General features: G+C 38.6%; 1 protein-coding gene across 1 annotated transcript; it reads right to left on the bottom strand.

Annotated features, from left to right (window-relative positions):
* Nucleotides 1-2,127: 2,127 nt before the first annotated feature.
* LOC112511350 lies at nt 2,128-3,888 on the bottom strand. The gene is made up of 2 exons (XM_025116945.1): nt 2,788-3,888; nt 2,128-2,640 (listed from the first exon to the last, which is right to left on the bottom strand). Exons 1-2 carry the CDS (start codon nt 3,886-3,888, stop codon nt 2,128-2,130), a joined length of 1,614 nt encoding a protein of 537 aa, XP_024972713.1.
* Nucleotides 3,889-16,597: the final 12,709 nt, after the last annotated feature.

Below are 16,597 nucleotides of genomic sequence, written 5' to 3' on the forward strand. Positions count from 1 at the left end.
GTGATAAGCACGAGCAGCTAACTAACCTAAGTAAAAAAGTAAAAAAGTTCTTCACAGAAGATAAAACTGCAGACCCTCTGTGAGCCATCCCAGAGGCTCTGCTTGTTGTGACTTGAGAGAACTTGATGCCAGAGGATCATCTTCCAGAACCTCTGTGATAGACAACAGAGGTTCTGTCATCTTTAACTTGTACGCTTTGATTACAGAGGACCAATTTCCAGAACCTCTGTGATAGACGACAGAGGTTCTGTCACTCTAGATTTGTACGAATGAACATCTTCTGTTGTTGGTCCTCTGTGGTCTTCTGTGGTAGAACCTCTTCTGTCAACACTTGCAGTATTTACTTTTTCCATACTTTTACATTAGATGAAATGAGAGCTAACACTTCCAAAGGTAGAACCAATGATTCATCGGTTAAACATTTCTTAAGGTTTGATACATGAAATGTATCATGGATGGCACTAAGCTCTTGAGGCAAGTTTAGTTTGTATGCAACCGGTCCTACTCTTTCGAGTATTTCAAATGGACCAATGTACCTTGGGCTAACTTTTCCTTTCTTTCCGAAGCGAACAACTACTTTCCGTGGAGATACCTTTAAAAGGACTTTATCACCCACTTGAAATTCCAACGGTTTCCTGCGGTTACCAGCGTAGCTCTTCTGACGATCTCTTGCAGCTTTAAGTCTTTCTTGGATGCTCGAGATTTTGTCGGTTGTCTCCTAGATGATGTCGGGTCTAGTCAACTGTGTGTCACCAATTTCCAATCAGCTGAGTGGGGATCTACATTTACGCCCATACAAGGCTTCGTACGGTGCCGCACTGGATACTGGTGTGATAGCCATTGTTGTAGTAAAATTCAACCAATGGTAGATGAGTATCCCAACTACCTCCAAAGTCTATCACACAGGCTCGTAACATATCCTCAAGCGTTTGGATAGTCCTTTCCGTTTGCCCATCTGTTTGAGGATGATAGGAAGTGCTTAAGTCCAGCCTCGTGCCTAGTGCCTTTTGGACTGATCGCCATAATCGTGAAGTAAAACGGCTATCTCTTTCCAAGATGATAGAAATTGGTACTTCATGACGCGATACGATCTCATTGATATATAATTATGCAAGCCTTTCCGTACTGAAGTCTTCTCGAATAGGTAAAAAGTGCGCGAATTTCGTAAGCCGATCCACTATGACCCAAACCGAGTCATGTCCTTTCCTAATCCTAGGTAACTTAGTAACGAAGTCCATTGATATTTGATCCCACTTCCATTGAGGAATCTTTGGTTGCTGAAGGAGACCATACGGTTTCTGATGCTCAGCTTTTACCCTTGCGCATGTTAACCACAGGCTTACGTACAAAGCAACGTCCTTCTTCATTCCTGGCCACCAGTAATACTTTCTTAGCTCTTTGTAAATCTTATCAGTTTCTGGGTGAATTGAGTATCTTGAGCGATGTGCTTCCTCCAAAATTGTTGACTGAAAGCTGTCGTCCTTTGGTATCCAAATTCTATCTCTGAAGTAATGCACCCCATCTGCTCGAGTTTCGAATTCCTTCTCTAAGTGGTACAGGGTCTCGTTTTTCAGATTCTCTGTTTTCAACGCCTCTTCTTGAGCTTCAAGAATTTGCATTTTTAGGTTCGTTTGAATCAGCATCCCCGTGGCTCGTACCCTTGACGGTTTTACCCTTTCTTTCCGGTTTAATGCGTCTGCTACCACGTTAGCGTTCCCTGGGTGGTACTTTATTTCACAATCATAATCGTTGAAAAGTTCGACCCATCTCCGTTGCCTCATGTTCAGCATCTTTTGGTCTAGGATATGTTGAAGGCTTTTGTGATAAGTGAAGATGGTGCATTTGGTGCCGTAGGGATAATGTCTCCAAATCTTGAGTGCAAACACCACTGCTCCTAGCTCCAAGTCGTGAGTGGTGTAGTTATTTTCATGAACCTTGAGTTGCCTTGATGCATAAGCAATGACCTTGTCATTTTGCATCAGCACACATCCCAAGCCTTGGTGTGACGCATCGCAGTATACCACAAAATTCTCCGTACCTTATGGTAGCGCTAAGATCGGTGCGTGACTTAGCTTATGCTTGAGCAATTGGAACGCTTCTTCTTGCTTTTCTCCCCACATAAACTCCTTATCCATGTGGGTTAATGTCGTCAGTGGTTGTGCGATCTTGGAGAAATTTGAAATAAAACGGCGATAGTAACCTGCTAAGCCGAGAAATTGGCGAATTTCTGTCGGGGTCCTTGGGGCTTTTTATAGCCTCAACTTTGGCTGGATCAACATGAATTCCATTCTCATTTACCATATGACCAAGGAAGTGCACCTCACGAATCCAAAATTCGCATTTGGAGAACTTGGCATACAATTTCTGATCCCTTAACAGCTCAAGTATCAACTTTAAGAGCTGCTCATGCTCCTCCTTGTTTTGCGAATAGATTAGTATGTCATCTATGAATACAATCACGAAGTTATCCAAATATGTCCTACATACTCTATTCATTAAATCCATGAAGACTGCCGGTGCGTTAATTAACCCAAAGGGCATAACTAAGAACTCATAATGACCATAACGAGTCTTGAACGCCGTCTTAGGAATATCTACCTCACGAACCCTCATTGGATGGTATCCGGATCGAAGATCGATCTTTGAGAAGTAAGTGGCACCTTGAAGTTGGTCGAACAAGTCATCAATTCGGGGAAGCGGATATCGGTTCTTGATGGTCAGCTTATTGAGTTCCCTATAATCGATGCACATCCGAAAGGATCCATCTTTCCTTTTAACAAATAGTACTGGAGCTCCCCAGGGTGAAGAGTTGGGTGTGATGAATCCTTTGTCGAGTAGCTCCTTAAGTTGTTCTGACAATTCTTTCATTTCCGATGGTGCCAAATGATAAGGTGATTTGGCCACGGGCGCTGCTCCAGGAATTAAGTCAATGTGGAATTCGACTTGCCGTAACGGGGGTAATCCTGGCAGCTCATCAGGAAATACCTTGGGAAAATCCTGAACTATGGGAAAATCCTGGATGCGTTTCTCTTTGATTCCCTTATCCACAATGTGGGCCATAAACGTAACATATTCCTTTTTCAAGTATTTCCGCATCTTCATACATGTCACTAACTTGAAATTTCTCAGGGACTTCTCTCCGTGCACCACGAGCGTTTCACTTCCTTTTAGAATTCGAATGGTCTTCTTGGAACAACATATCTCAGATCGATTTTTGGATAGCCAATCCATACCCATAACTACATCAAAGCTTCCTAATCTGATTGGAGTAAGGTCTATGCTAAAGTTTTGTTCGGCTAAACGTAAGGTATAATTCATGATTACGTCTTTAGTCCTAACTTCCTGCCCATTAGCAAACTCGATAACAAAATCTTCTTTCAGCTTTTGTGACTTTAAACTAATCTTTGGTCTAAATTCTAGTGACACGAAGCTCCAATCTGCTCCAGAATCAAATAATATAGATACGTAATGATTGTTCAGGAGGAATGTACCTGTGACCACGTTCGGGTCTTGCCTGGATTCTTCTACCCCAATCTCAAACGCTCGACCTCGTGCTTGGCCTCCTTGATTTCCGTGGTTGACTGGTCGTGCTGGGTTAGTAACTGGCCCTCGGTTCAGTATCGGGCATGCATTCCTGAAGTGATCCAGACTTCCGCACTCGTGGCATGTTCGTCTCCCTCCGCTCCTGCAATCTTTAGCGAAATGACATCCTTTGTTGCATCTGAGACAGATGATGCATCTCCCGCCATGGTGATTATTGTACTTATCACACTTAGGGTAAGTTCCCTTGCCCTTTTCTCCTGTCTGTGTCTGAGCCCCAAAGTTTCTTATCACTTTTTGGGCCTTACCGCCCCTCTCGCTGTAGTTCTTTCTCACGGGCTCCTCCATTCTTCTCTTACCCTTGACTTTATCATTTGCAAATGATCCTGACCGATTAGCATTGATGGTGAGTTTTGTTGCTAAGTTCAGCATCACTGAAGTGTTTATGGATTGGACGAAGTCACATTCCCTCGGATTTCTGGAGCTAAACCCCAGACATAATGGTCAATTCTGTTCTCTTCGGGTGATACTAAGTGTGGCACCAGTTTTGCCAGCTCATGAAAACGAGCAGTGTATGAGTCTACATCACTTCCCTTCATTTCGTGATTCCACAATTCTGCTTCTAACTTCTGGATCTCGCTCCTCGGACAGTACTCTTCCTTGAGTAAATTCTTGAATTCCTCCCACGTAAGTTTGTTGGTTACTTCCCGGCCTCGGGTTTATATCTGGGTATTCCACCACGTCAATGCCCGTCCTTGCAGCAAACAAGCTGCAAACTCCACTTTGCTCCCTTCAGCACATTTGCTGATATGAAGGACGAACTCCATACCTTCAATCCAAGTAAGTAATCCCACATCTCCTTCTATCCCATGGAATTCTTTTGGGTTGCAAGCTCTAAAGCCTTTGTATGTGCAATCTTTATTTGCTGTTGTATCTTGGTTGTTTGATTGGTTAGCGTTCAAGCCTGCTGCTACTTGGCTAACTATATTAGGAAGGGCCGTAAGAACTTGCTCGGACACAAGTCTCGCAATTTCGGGATCTTCTCTTCTTGGAGGCATATTTCTAAAGCACAAATTTTAAATCGAAGTTTGGTTATTTTTACTGTTTATCACTGTATCTACTTTATTGAATTATGCACGGCATAATACAAGTGTTTTATTGCTAATCATCTAAACATGCATCCATGACAATATATAATAACTTGTAATAATAAAGGCATTCAATCATTAATCAACATTGATTTTTAATCATTCTAAAATAAAAACCCATATCATCCGTAAAGAAAATAAAGATGTGCAACAAAAGAAATAAATTGTTCATAAGTCACGGCTACATGCCTCAAAAGAAGATTCTAAATTTGATCTATCAAAAGCTTAGTAAAATAGAGTCTTCTAGCGCATTAGACTCCAAACAAGTAGTCCCATCACTACCGCCAAAACTTCCGCTAACACCGCCAAGTAGGTATATAACATCCTAATCGCTCCCCTAGCGATGTTAATCATCTCCAACGAGTGATCCATCACATCGCCTTGTGTGCCTAGGGTCATAATCACCCCGTCGGCGAAGTGTTGATGATGATCCAACCTAAGCTCACACATCTTTAGGTCTTGGGCGATGCCCAAAACCCATTGGCTCTCTAAGGTGGTCATACCCGGAGAGCGCTCCGACGAGCACTCGTCATCACTATCGTAACTATGCTCGGAGGGGTCGTACTCGTCGGAGTTCAAGTATTCATTAGTTGACGCATAGTGTTGCGATATTAACCAAATTTAAATTATTGAACGAATCATAATAAATGTCAAAAAGATGCAATGTTTATGCAAACCCAGACATGCAAGTCGTGCTTTTCTTATTTGAGTAAGAAGTTCTGAACTTTAGACGAACACCTAACATAACCGGTCTGCGTCCCTCCTTATACATGCTTAATTAGACATAGGTGATCAAGCTCTGTCTAATTAGAGTATGCTAAGAAGGCACTCATTCTAGTTATATTAGTAGTATGTTCGTTTTGAATTTTTGAGACTCTTTTAAGAACATTATTTTGTAAAGTTTTGGGTTATAGTGTATGGTTTTCTTAGAAAACCGGTATTCTCTATAACCTACTGCTCTGATACCAAATCTGTCACACCCCGCTAAAGCAGAAACACGAGGTACGGCAGATAGAGTCTCATAGCGATAGAGTATAAATAACACCACCATACATTATAATTACATTACATCACTAGTCAAAGTTTACATTTCCAAAATTACATCCCCAAAACGACAAGTTTGTAAATTATAATGATGATATAAAACAAAAAAACTCGAAGGTGATGTTTGAAACGCGATTACTTTTATATGCCACCATTTGCCTTCTTTACCCCTGAAAAGCATGTTAAAACAAGTGTCAACTACAAATAGTTGGTGAGTTCATAAGTTTTCAATGTACAACAATTCTTTATGCAATTTTTAGTTCGAGTAAGTCTTTTACTTACTCACGAACAACTTTCATACGTTTAGCACTTTTAACGAGGCACAATGTACTCCAAGTAATTTTAAGTGTTGGGCCACTACTAAACCTGCAACAACTACACCCTTTATACCGAACTACCTCAGCGGTGGTGTTTAAACCACATGGATAAAACCCGTGTTTTAGTTAAATGCACCCCTACTCGTTAGTAAAATGTGGGATTGTCAATCCAAATAGCACTATCCACTTAAACTATCGGCTCATACGAGTTAATAAGTAGTGTAACCAAGTGGGACTTTTAATTAACCTAAACACAATTTTTACTAGTGTACATGGTGTTAGTGCTCGTATTCACAATTTCATTTTATTGCATATTTCATATAATCAATTTGTATTCACGATTTAATCACATTGTATATTTCATACAATCATCAACTACTTTTATACATGTTTTTTCCCCCAAATAACGATGGATTTAAAAAGGGGCCGTGAATACTCACCTTTTCTTTCACGGTGTACATGGTTGAGTGATCGAATGGGTGCGCCTTGGTATAGTCCTTTTAGTGAATCCCTATAAAGACGAACGGTTGTCAAAGTGTTTGGTTTTAACTCTTAAAGGTTAAGGTTACTATTCTACCTTTACGTCTTATAAAATGCCTCTTTATGTTCTTAAGATAAAAATCAAGTTTTAAGCACTTTATATGCTTATTATAGGGTTTATGGTTGCTTAAACATGCATGTGGAAATCTGTCAAGTTTGGACAGATTGCACACTTATTTTGTAAAAATTGGTTGAACCCCTAAATCACCATGTTTTTTTGGTGGGGTTAGACTCTTTTGAAAGCTAACACCTTAAGTTACACTCCAGAGGTAAAATTTCATGAGTTTTGATCTGTCTTCTAAGAGTTATAGATGAACAATGAGACACAAAATTTCTGACCAACCATTTTTGCACACCAAATTTGTTTTGGGTGTTGTGAGATCATAAAGTCATATTTTTTTCATGATTCCACTTGGGTTTGAAAGCTAATACACTAAATATTATTTGGGAAAAAGATTCATGCTTATTGGGTCCATACACAACTAGATATGGTCGTTCCAAACTCATGCAATGAATCTGTCGAAGAGAAAAAGTCATTCTTTTATGCAAAAATGGACTTTTATGCATCAAAATTTCCAAAAATGATGATTTTATGAAAGGAAACCACTCTACTATTCAATATTAAAGTAAGAATATATAAAATACAATATTATTGTTAACAAAAATGAAAGAGAACTCAAATTCCATAAGAAACACAAAATGCATGAAATGAAGGTTTTTCTTGCTTTTCAAAAGTTCTAGATGGTTAGGTCACGGATTTTCACCATATTAAGAACATTTTTCATGTCTTTGGTGTAAAATCTATCCTTAGAACTTAGAATGAAGAACATCTCTCCTTTCTAAACTTAAAAGTATGAAAATGACAAGAAAATGGCACTAAAAGTGCATAAAATGAAGCCAAAACACTAACAAGTGTTCTTACCTTTGATTAAAGGAAGATGAACTTAAATTTCTTCAAATTTTGTTTCTTGAATTTTTTTTTCTATGATTGAAATGGCTGAGTTTTTCTTTCTTGGGGAAGAAGATGGAAGGAGAGAATTGTAGGTGAAAATTGAGAGAGAATAAGGAGATGAAAGGTTGCCAAATGAATGAGAAATGAATATTTTCAAAATTCAAAATGTATTTAAATGGATAAGGGAGGGGGCCGGCCACAAGATGGGCCTCTAGGCCTTTGCTCTAAAAATAATTTGTAATAAAATTAGCCCATAATTTAATGTGTTGGGTGTTTTTGTGAGAAATTGAGAAAAAATTCCTATTTTATGTGATAAATAAATTTATAAAATATAATTTAAGTAAAAATATTTAAAATATATAGACTCTATATTTTATGCAACTTTTAAAAATTATTTGGAGTATTTGGCATTTTATAAGGCGATCTGGTTCGTTACGGGTCGTAACAGTGTTTTCTACGCAACCTACCGGGATTTCTAASTACTTAAGCTCTAATCGCTCTACTTGAGTGTTAATAATATTTCTAAAGTGCTATTTAGCTACTAACCTGATATTTAAATTGTCGGATGTCACATTTATCTGCTTTATCTAAGAAAATTCATTTTAAAGAACGTTGGTTTGGTACATATAGTATACCACCAACAAGATCTGATCTCAAAGGACCCAATCTAAAATGGGTACCAAAACCCAATTGATTCACTTTTGCAGGTTAACCGACATGTGTGGTTCTTAGGTTCAGGACGTTATAAGCACATGACTGGTAGAAAAAAATTATTTTCTAACTATGTTGAATCATTTGGAGGTACGGTAAGATTTGGAAACGATCAATACACGCCTATCCTTGGATATGGTGACGTAATTTCTGGGAATTTAGTGATAAAGAAAGTGTCGTATGTCGAAGGACTTGGACATAATCTTTTCAGTATAGGTCAGTTTTGTGATAAAAATTTAGAAGTTTGTTTTAAAGCTAACTAGTGCAGCATTCATACTACTGATGGTAAGGAGCTTCTAGCTGTAATCAGAAGATCAAACCTCTACACAATTGACCTATCTAACACACAAGTAGATACTGATGTCTTCTTGATATCCAAGGCATCCTTGAAGCAGAATCTGCTATGGCATTGGCGACTTTCTCACCTTAATTTCAAATATCTGAGATGAGTAAGCTGAAGAAAGCTTCACATAAGCTGAAGACAGAGTTCAATATCGAACGTCCTCTGCATCTACTCCATATGGATCTCTGTGGTCCTATGCGAGTCCAAAGCATTAACGGAAAGAAGTATGTGTTGGTCATAGTTGACGATTACTCGAGATATACCTGGGTTCATTTTCTGAGGTCAAAGGATGAAGCGACTGAGACAATCATCTCTTTCTTGAAGACAGTTCAAAATAATCTGCAACTGCCAGTTCAAAAAATCAGAATTGACAACGGAACTGAATTCAAGAACAGTACTCTCGGCACATTTCTAGAATCCATCGGTATCATACATACATTCTCGGCAGCCCGGACACCGCAACAGAATTGTGTCGTTGAGCGTAAAAATCAAACATTGATGGAAGCGGCCCGTACATTACTTACCTGCTCAAAGCTTCCATTATTCTTATAGGCTGAAGCAGTGGCGACTACTTGTTTTACCCAGAACCGATCTCTCGTTCACAAAAAGATTTGGTAAAACTCCGTATGAAATAATAAACAAAAGAATACCTAATATCAAATTCTTTCGAGTATTTGGTTGCAGGTGTTTTATCTTAAATGACAAAGATGACAGAGGGAAATTCGCTGCAAAGGATGATGAAGTTGTCTTCGTAGGCTATTCAAAAACATCTGATGCATATAGGGTCTACAACAAAAGGACTAAAATCATCAATGAGAGCGTGAACATGTCATTTGATGAAGTTATTGATGTGGCTTCTGAACAGCACGGTTCAGGACCCGGGCTGATAATTAATACTACGTGGAAAGTAGATAAATCTGAATCTTCAAATACTGATAATTTTGACTTAGATTCATTGTTTGAGAACTTTTACGAAGAATATTTTGAAAATAAATCTAATCAGTCCACTGGTTTGTCCAGGAATACGCAAACTGAACAACAGTTATCTGGTCCATCTCCTAATGTTCCAAGAACTGAAACTGAAGAAGAAACGGAAGAAGTCGATGAAGAAATTGAGATGGAAACTCCTGATGGTCTAGTTCAGCGTGAAGAGGGTGTAAATTCTGATGTGCTAGAGGTATCGGTCGTGCAAGATGAAAATACCTTACCTTAGTCAGATATTCAGCCTACCTCAGTTCCAAATATTGAGCCTTCACCTGAACCTGTTCCGATTAACTCCCCTAATGCTTACACTGATCAAAACTCAGATCAAAGTTCCTATATTCTCTTACCTCATAGCAAGAAGTGGACCAGAAATCATCCAATACATCAAATTATTAGTGATCCATCAGCACCTACTCGTATTCGGTCTGCTACAGCTAATGAGTGTTTATAGTCCATGTTTTTTAGTAACATTGAACCAACTAAGGTGTCTGAAGCCTTAGTTGATCCGGATTGGATACTCGCGATGCAAGAGGAGCTGAACCAGTTTGAAGCGCTAAAAGTCTGGAGATTGGTACCCCGTCCTAACAATAAGACGATTATCGGTACAAAATGGGTATTCAAGAATAAAAAGGATGAAGACGGAGTTGTTGTCAGAAATAAGGCCCGGCTCGTCGCTAAAGGATACAATCAACAAGAAGGTGTTGACTACGACGAAATTTTTGCCCCGGTAGCACGGATCGAAGCAATAAGGATGTTTATAGCATACGCTACACACAAGAACTTCACAGTGTACCAGATGGACATCGAGACAACATTCTTGTATGGTCTTTTCAAGGAAGAAGTCTATGTTGCTCAACAGGAGGGTTTTGTGGATCATTCAAAGTCGGATCACGTTTATATCCTCGATAGAGCTCTATATGGTCTTAAACAAGCCCCGAGAGCCTGGTATGACATTTAATCAGAATTTCTGGTAAAGTCAAGCTTCTCGAAAGGTAATATAGACACAACCTTTTTTATCAAAAAGGAGAAGTCGGATATTAGTTTGATACAAATTTATGTAGACGACATAATATTTGGATCTACGAACCCAAAATACTGCAAAAACTTTTCTGCCTTTATGGTTTCACGTTTTAAAATGAGCATGATGGGTGAGATGAACTTCTTTATAGGTCTTCAAATAAAACAATTATCTTCGGGAATTTTTATCTGTCAAACAAAATATAATTTTGATATCCTGAAGAAATTTAATTTGGAAAATTGTTCATCTATTAAAACACCTATGGCTCATGGAACGAAAACACATGCTGATCCGTCTGGAAAAGCTGTAGATTAGAAAACATATAGAGACATGATTGGTTCTTTAATGTATTTGACGTCTTSTAGACCRWATATTATGTTTTCAACACATCTTTGTGCCAGATATCAGGCTAATCCAAAGGAGTCCCATTTAAGTGTCGTTAAGCGCATTTTCTGTTATCTAAAAGGGACTGCTAATCTTGGACTCTTGTATCCCAAGTGTACTAGTTTTAAACTAATAGCTTACTCAGATGCAGAGTATGCAGGTTGTATGTTGGACAGGAAAAGTACTTCGGGACATATACCATTTTTGGGTGATAAATTAGTAAGTTGGGCGTCAAAGAAACAAAACTGTGTGTCCATATTTACTGCTGAAGCAGAATATGTAGCTGCTGCTAGCTGCTGTTCTCAATTATTATGGATGCAGACACAACTAAGAGACTACGGGTTATATTTTTATAAAATTCCCATTTATTGTGATTCTAAAAGTGCAATTGCCATATCCTGTAATCCTGTTCAACACACAAAGACCAAACATATAGATATTTGGTATCATTTTATTAAAGATCATGTAGAAAAAGGAACCATTGTCAATTCTTTTTTTTTTAAGTTTTAGTTTGATTTTGTTTAGAATTTTTTTTAGTTAAAGTTTTTTTAGTGTTATTTTTTTAGTCTTGAATTTTTTTTAAGTTTTTTTTTTCAATTTCTTTTTTACAAATTTTTATTTTTCTTTGATTTTGAGAAATTAGATTTTTTTCATTAATTCAGGATCTAACTTTTGGGATATTTTACAGGTATAAATGGCGGATCAACATGTTCAGTCTGACGAGGAGTCCCATATTCCTTCAGACAGGTCTGATAACATCAATAACCCTCCCCAGACATTAAACCAACCTATCGCATAAGAAATCCTTCTTCCTCAAAGCTAATTTCTTGAAAAAAACCCAATAACCATTCATTCAAATTCGACATGCCCACTGAATACCAGATTATATCAGAAATCTTTCGCATACATCCAATTTCATATTCCCTTTCTGCCTATTCACCAGTCCCAATAATTTACCTCCAACAATTTTGGAACACGTTAATTCTTGCCAAAGACAATGAAACAAACTACTTCCAAGGAAGCGTAGACGAATATGTCAGTCGTTTGACGCTAAAACGACTCCGAAGAATACTACGCCTTCAGGGACCGGGCTTGACAGGATTTGAAGCGTTAGTCGCCGATGACGAACTCTGTCGTGATATCAAACGGTTAGGATACTCGCAAGAGTTGAATAATCCGTCGCAGTTCAAACGGCGATTCCTACCGTCAATCTGGCATCTCCTGTTTCCAATCCTCAACAACGCACAAGTACGATTATGCGCTAATAATATGGAACGAACTAGTCGAGCTCGTCAACGCTAAACAATTTCCATCCAAAGCAAGGAAGTTCGTGCCTTTTAAACGATTTCTGCAATTATTCATTAAAGCCATGATGAACACAAACGATGACATTCTGGCCAGGGCAAACAGTAAAGTTGGGCCATCATTCGTCATGACTCGTATTCGGAAACACACCAAAGTTGAAGATTTGGACTCTATAATGGAAATACCACCCGAGCTTTTTGCCTTCGCTGATTAGAGGGCTCAGTGTGTAGTAGACTATACGAGAGTGATAGATCCTATAGTTCAACCAGAACCAGTTGAACTTACCCAGGGATCACCCCATACCTCAGTTGAGAAAGAGGGTATAACTGTAGGTGAGAGTGTTCAGGAACAAGGGTTACCTGAACAGGGTTGTGTGTTGACAGAAAATGAATATGAGAGGGGTGATGAGGAGCGGGGAGCCTCTGATCAGCATAGTATTTCAATAGATAGTACTTCCACGACTTCTTCAAGTTCGGAAGATACGATATTCGGTAACCAGGCAGCTCAAGGTGATGATAATAATGATGATGATAATGATGATGCTGACAATCCTACTCAACCGATGCTTTCTCAGAATATTCAACTTGGAGCAGTGATTGAGAACATTGATAATATTTTTCCAGAATTTGAAGCTCCACAGACTTGTCCAAGTCTACAATAACTATCGTTCAATGTAGATGATTTTGGTGACAAATATGATGAATATGATCGTATGTTGGAAGACATTTATGATATTCTAGTAGAAGGAGGTGATGAGGGAGCTCAAGTAGAAAATGTTGAGAGGTTGAGTGCAAGGGACGAAGAAAAAGATGGTGAGTGTGAGAGTGGAGCACAAAATGAAAACAAGCTCCTATCACAACCGATACAGTTAGCTGAGCACCCACATCTGTTGAATGTTGGTATTGAAGAAGATATAGCTAGCCCAACTATGCACTTGCACACCCATCCCGACCACTCAACTGGTTCTCAACAACCAGTTGTTTTAATTCATCACGGGGATATAGCACATACTCTATCTACTTCTCACTCGGAGAATGTAGATATTGAAACAAGTAGGCCACTGCCCCAGCCTACGACTTCGATTCTGTGCACTTCGAGTCTAGAGCCTATACACTTAGATACACAAGAGTCTAGAGCACCTGTTGCTCCCATTGCAGTTCTTAGTGAACTCGCCGGAACGACCAGAGTGGTGTCTATTGACCAATCACAAGGACCGATCGGAAGTCCTACCAGTGCTACCATTTTGCCAATACTGAACGTAGGCACAACAGTTTTTTCAACTGTTGTCTCAACTGGTAATCTAAGTGATCCAGGAGTGATCTTACGAGATTTCATGTCAAGGGAATATTTGGACGACGCCCTAAAGGTTGTTCAAGATAACATGGAAGCACAAATTTCAAGTCTCAAAAGGTTGTTGAAGGGGAAGGAGCCAGTAGTAGAAGATCAACCGTCTGTGCCGTCACCACCACCTGTACCTGAGCCTCTGAGGGTATAAGAGCAAACGGTGGATGAGCTTAAATCTTGTTGTACGCCAAGCTGATGTCAACACAAAACCCTGATGCAGAAGATGCAGATCTGGTTGGGCTCCTCCTACAACTTATTGATACAGATCCCACAGTTAGAGCCTCAGAGTTTTTGGACTTTCAGGATGTGGTTGCTTCTAACTTCTCAAAAGTTAGTAAGTTATTCACATCAAGCACTCAAGCCCTTAAAACTTCAATTTATGCCATTTCCGAACGGGTATCTATCCTAGAAGAGACTTGTCGAGCTCAATCCACCTCACTGAAACGAAGGCATGATGATCCTGACGATCCTGATCATCATGAGGGGGAGAGAAAGAGACAGAGGTTGGCTGAGTCATATGCTCGTGCACAAAGTGTTGAAAGAGAGCCAACTTCTCAAACAGTTAACGTCGAAAGTCCTGTTCCTGAATCTACAAGGGAAAGGACTACTGAGCCAATATTTGTTGAAGATGATGAAGTTTTGGAGACAAATCCAGTGATCGAGACAATGGTTGAAAAGTCGGCGGACTCCACAATAGGAACAAGGCTGCTACTGTATTTGTCGGCCAATGTTGGATTCAATGAAGCATTCGCTAGAGAACTGGGTGGAGAGAAGGATTTTGGAGAAGATATTGATAACATTGATGAATCAACTGGAGTATATTTTGACTTTGAAGCAGATATTAATGATGAAGATCCTGTCTTCCCATTCCAGGGTGATCATCAGACTTTGCCTGAACCCTCCATTGCAGTTGAATAAAAATAACCGAATTGTTTCATTGTCACAAGAATTGGAAGAGGATTGAGCTGCTCGAGTTGCACTTTTTGTTCAACAGATCACCACACCTGTTTACAATTTCAGCTGATTGGACAAGCAACTATTGCACCTATTACTGCAGACAAGGCTAATGTGCAGTCTCTGTCAAAGAATGTTGTACGATTAGAGATTGTACATCTTGCTTTTAACCCATTAGTTGAGGATATAAAGAACCAACAGTCAGGCTCTTGAATTGAAGGGGTTTACACTCAGGAAATAGTGGCAGTTCTACTGACTCTCAGGCCCTTTTTATATGGTGTGGGTTCTAAAAGGATCTCTTTAGTAAAGAAGTACAATGTCAAGGAGTTGCTGAAAGTGATTTTCCCAACATCAAAGCAATGGGTGAACAAGTTAATGCACCTTGCTTTCTTTCTCCATCTGAGGGAGATTTGAATTCTTATCCTCGCTGTTGTAACTAATGTTTTGCATGAGCCATCTTGGACCTTAGTTCTAGACATCAACCAAGGATTTTTAGCACTGACCATAACTGGTTCACTCTCTCCTGTCAAACTAGATTCATCAATAGAGTCTACAAAACTTGAAAGGAAAAGACCATTTGCAAGGACTTGTATCCAAAAGGCAATACTCGATAACTTGCAAAGAAAACTGTATTAATCTGAATGCATGTGTGCTATCCTGAACAAGCTATGGTGCTGTTATCCAAGCTACTATATTGAGTGGTGAAGGTAACTAGAAGGTGCAAGACCTCTTGCTTTTGAAGGTGACTCCATTGTTCCTTGGTTTGGAGACTGCTGGTGGAGTCTTGACTGTGCTTCACCTCAAGAATATAAAAGAATTCTGTTTCGTGAAGTATTGAGTTTGCTCTCTGGACAGGAATTGTTTTGTTTTTCGTCAGACAAACCTTTATCTGTATTCAAGTTTATCTCTGCCTCATCGATAAATCAGCTATCTGTATTTGTCTGTGTTTAAGACTTTGAATTGTTGAAGTGTAAATCAAAGGTTGTGTCGTCCGGTCTTGGTGTTTATCGCACAACAGTCTGTCTGGTTGAGATCATTTTCTTTTTTTTGGTTTTGGTTTTTGAGTTTTATTTTTTTAGATGTTAATTTTGGATCACTTTTTATCTGTTTTAGTTTTATTTTAGAACTGTTTGAGAATTTTGATCTATTATCGTCGCGTAAACTATTTCTTATCAGTTTTAACAGTTTTAACATTTTTTTAACTGTTTTCAACAGTTTTGACTGTTTTTACAGATTTTATACAGGTTTTCGTCGTTTTTCTAATTTCTCATCAGTTTTTGTGCTTATGTGTTTGAGCTTAACTGTTTTTGATTTATTTTATCTGATTTCACAGCATTTGATCCTAAATCAATCTATTTGAAAATGACAGTTTCATTTGAGAAAGAAAATAAAGAATTGAGAGAGAGAATTTCTGAATTGGAAAGAAAAATATATTAATTTGTTTGATGAAAGTTTTGGTGATAAAGAATTTATCAAGGAGTTACAAAGAGAAAATAAAACCTTGAGAGAAAATTCTGAAAAGGTTTTATCTTTTAAGGCTAGTGAGTTTGAGAGAACTTTGGACAAAGTAAGAAAAGAATGTGAAGAAGAATTGAAGACTTGGAGTGATGCTAATAATAAATTATTCAACAAACTTCAAGATATGCAAAATGTGAGGAATTTTTCTGAGAAAGTTAATCCAGAGACTGAGAACTTAACTGCAAAACTTTATAAATCTGAAAGTGATTTGTGTGAGCTAAGGAATGAATTTGAAAAGAAGAAGAAAAGAGTTTCTGAAAGAGAGAAAAAGTTTGCTGCTGAACGCTTATCTTATGAGAATAAGATAAACTCTCTCGAGCTGAACGCAAAAATACTGTTAAATTAAATATCAGATTTTGAGCAGCTGATCATCTTGGAACGTGCCAAGAATAATAAAGAGAAGAAAGACATCACAGAAGAGTGTCAGAGAAAAACACAGAAATTTTCTGACAGCACTGCTCTAAAGCAGAAAGCTTTAGATGAAGAGAAGAAGCA

Source organism: Cynara cardunculus (assembly GCF_001531365.2).
Source record: "Cynara cardunculus var. scolymus isolate 2C chromosome LG 4, CcrdV1, whole genome shotgun sequence".
NCBI lineage: Eukaryota > Viridiplantae > Streptophyta > Magnoliopsida > Asterales > Asteraceae > Cynara > Cynara cardunculus.

What these genes read in the sequence shown, in the direction of transcription:
- LOC112511350 (XM_025116945.1), bottom strand. Translation starts at nt 3,888, where the DNA reads ATGGAGGAGCCCGTGAGAAAGAACTACAGCGAGAGGGGCGGTAAGGCC. An exon ending in CTTCACCCTGGGGAGCTCCA is followed by an intron (nt 2,641 to 2,787) that starts GTACTATTTGTT and finishes TACTTCTCAAAG; the next exon opens with ATCGATCTTCGATCCGGATA.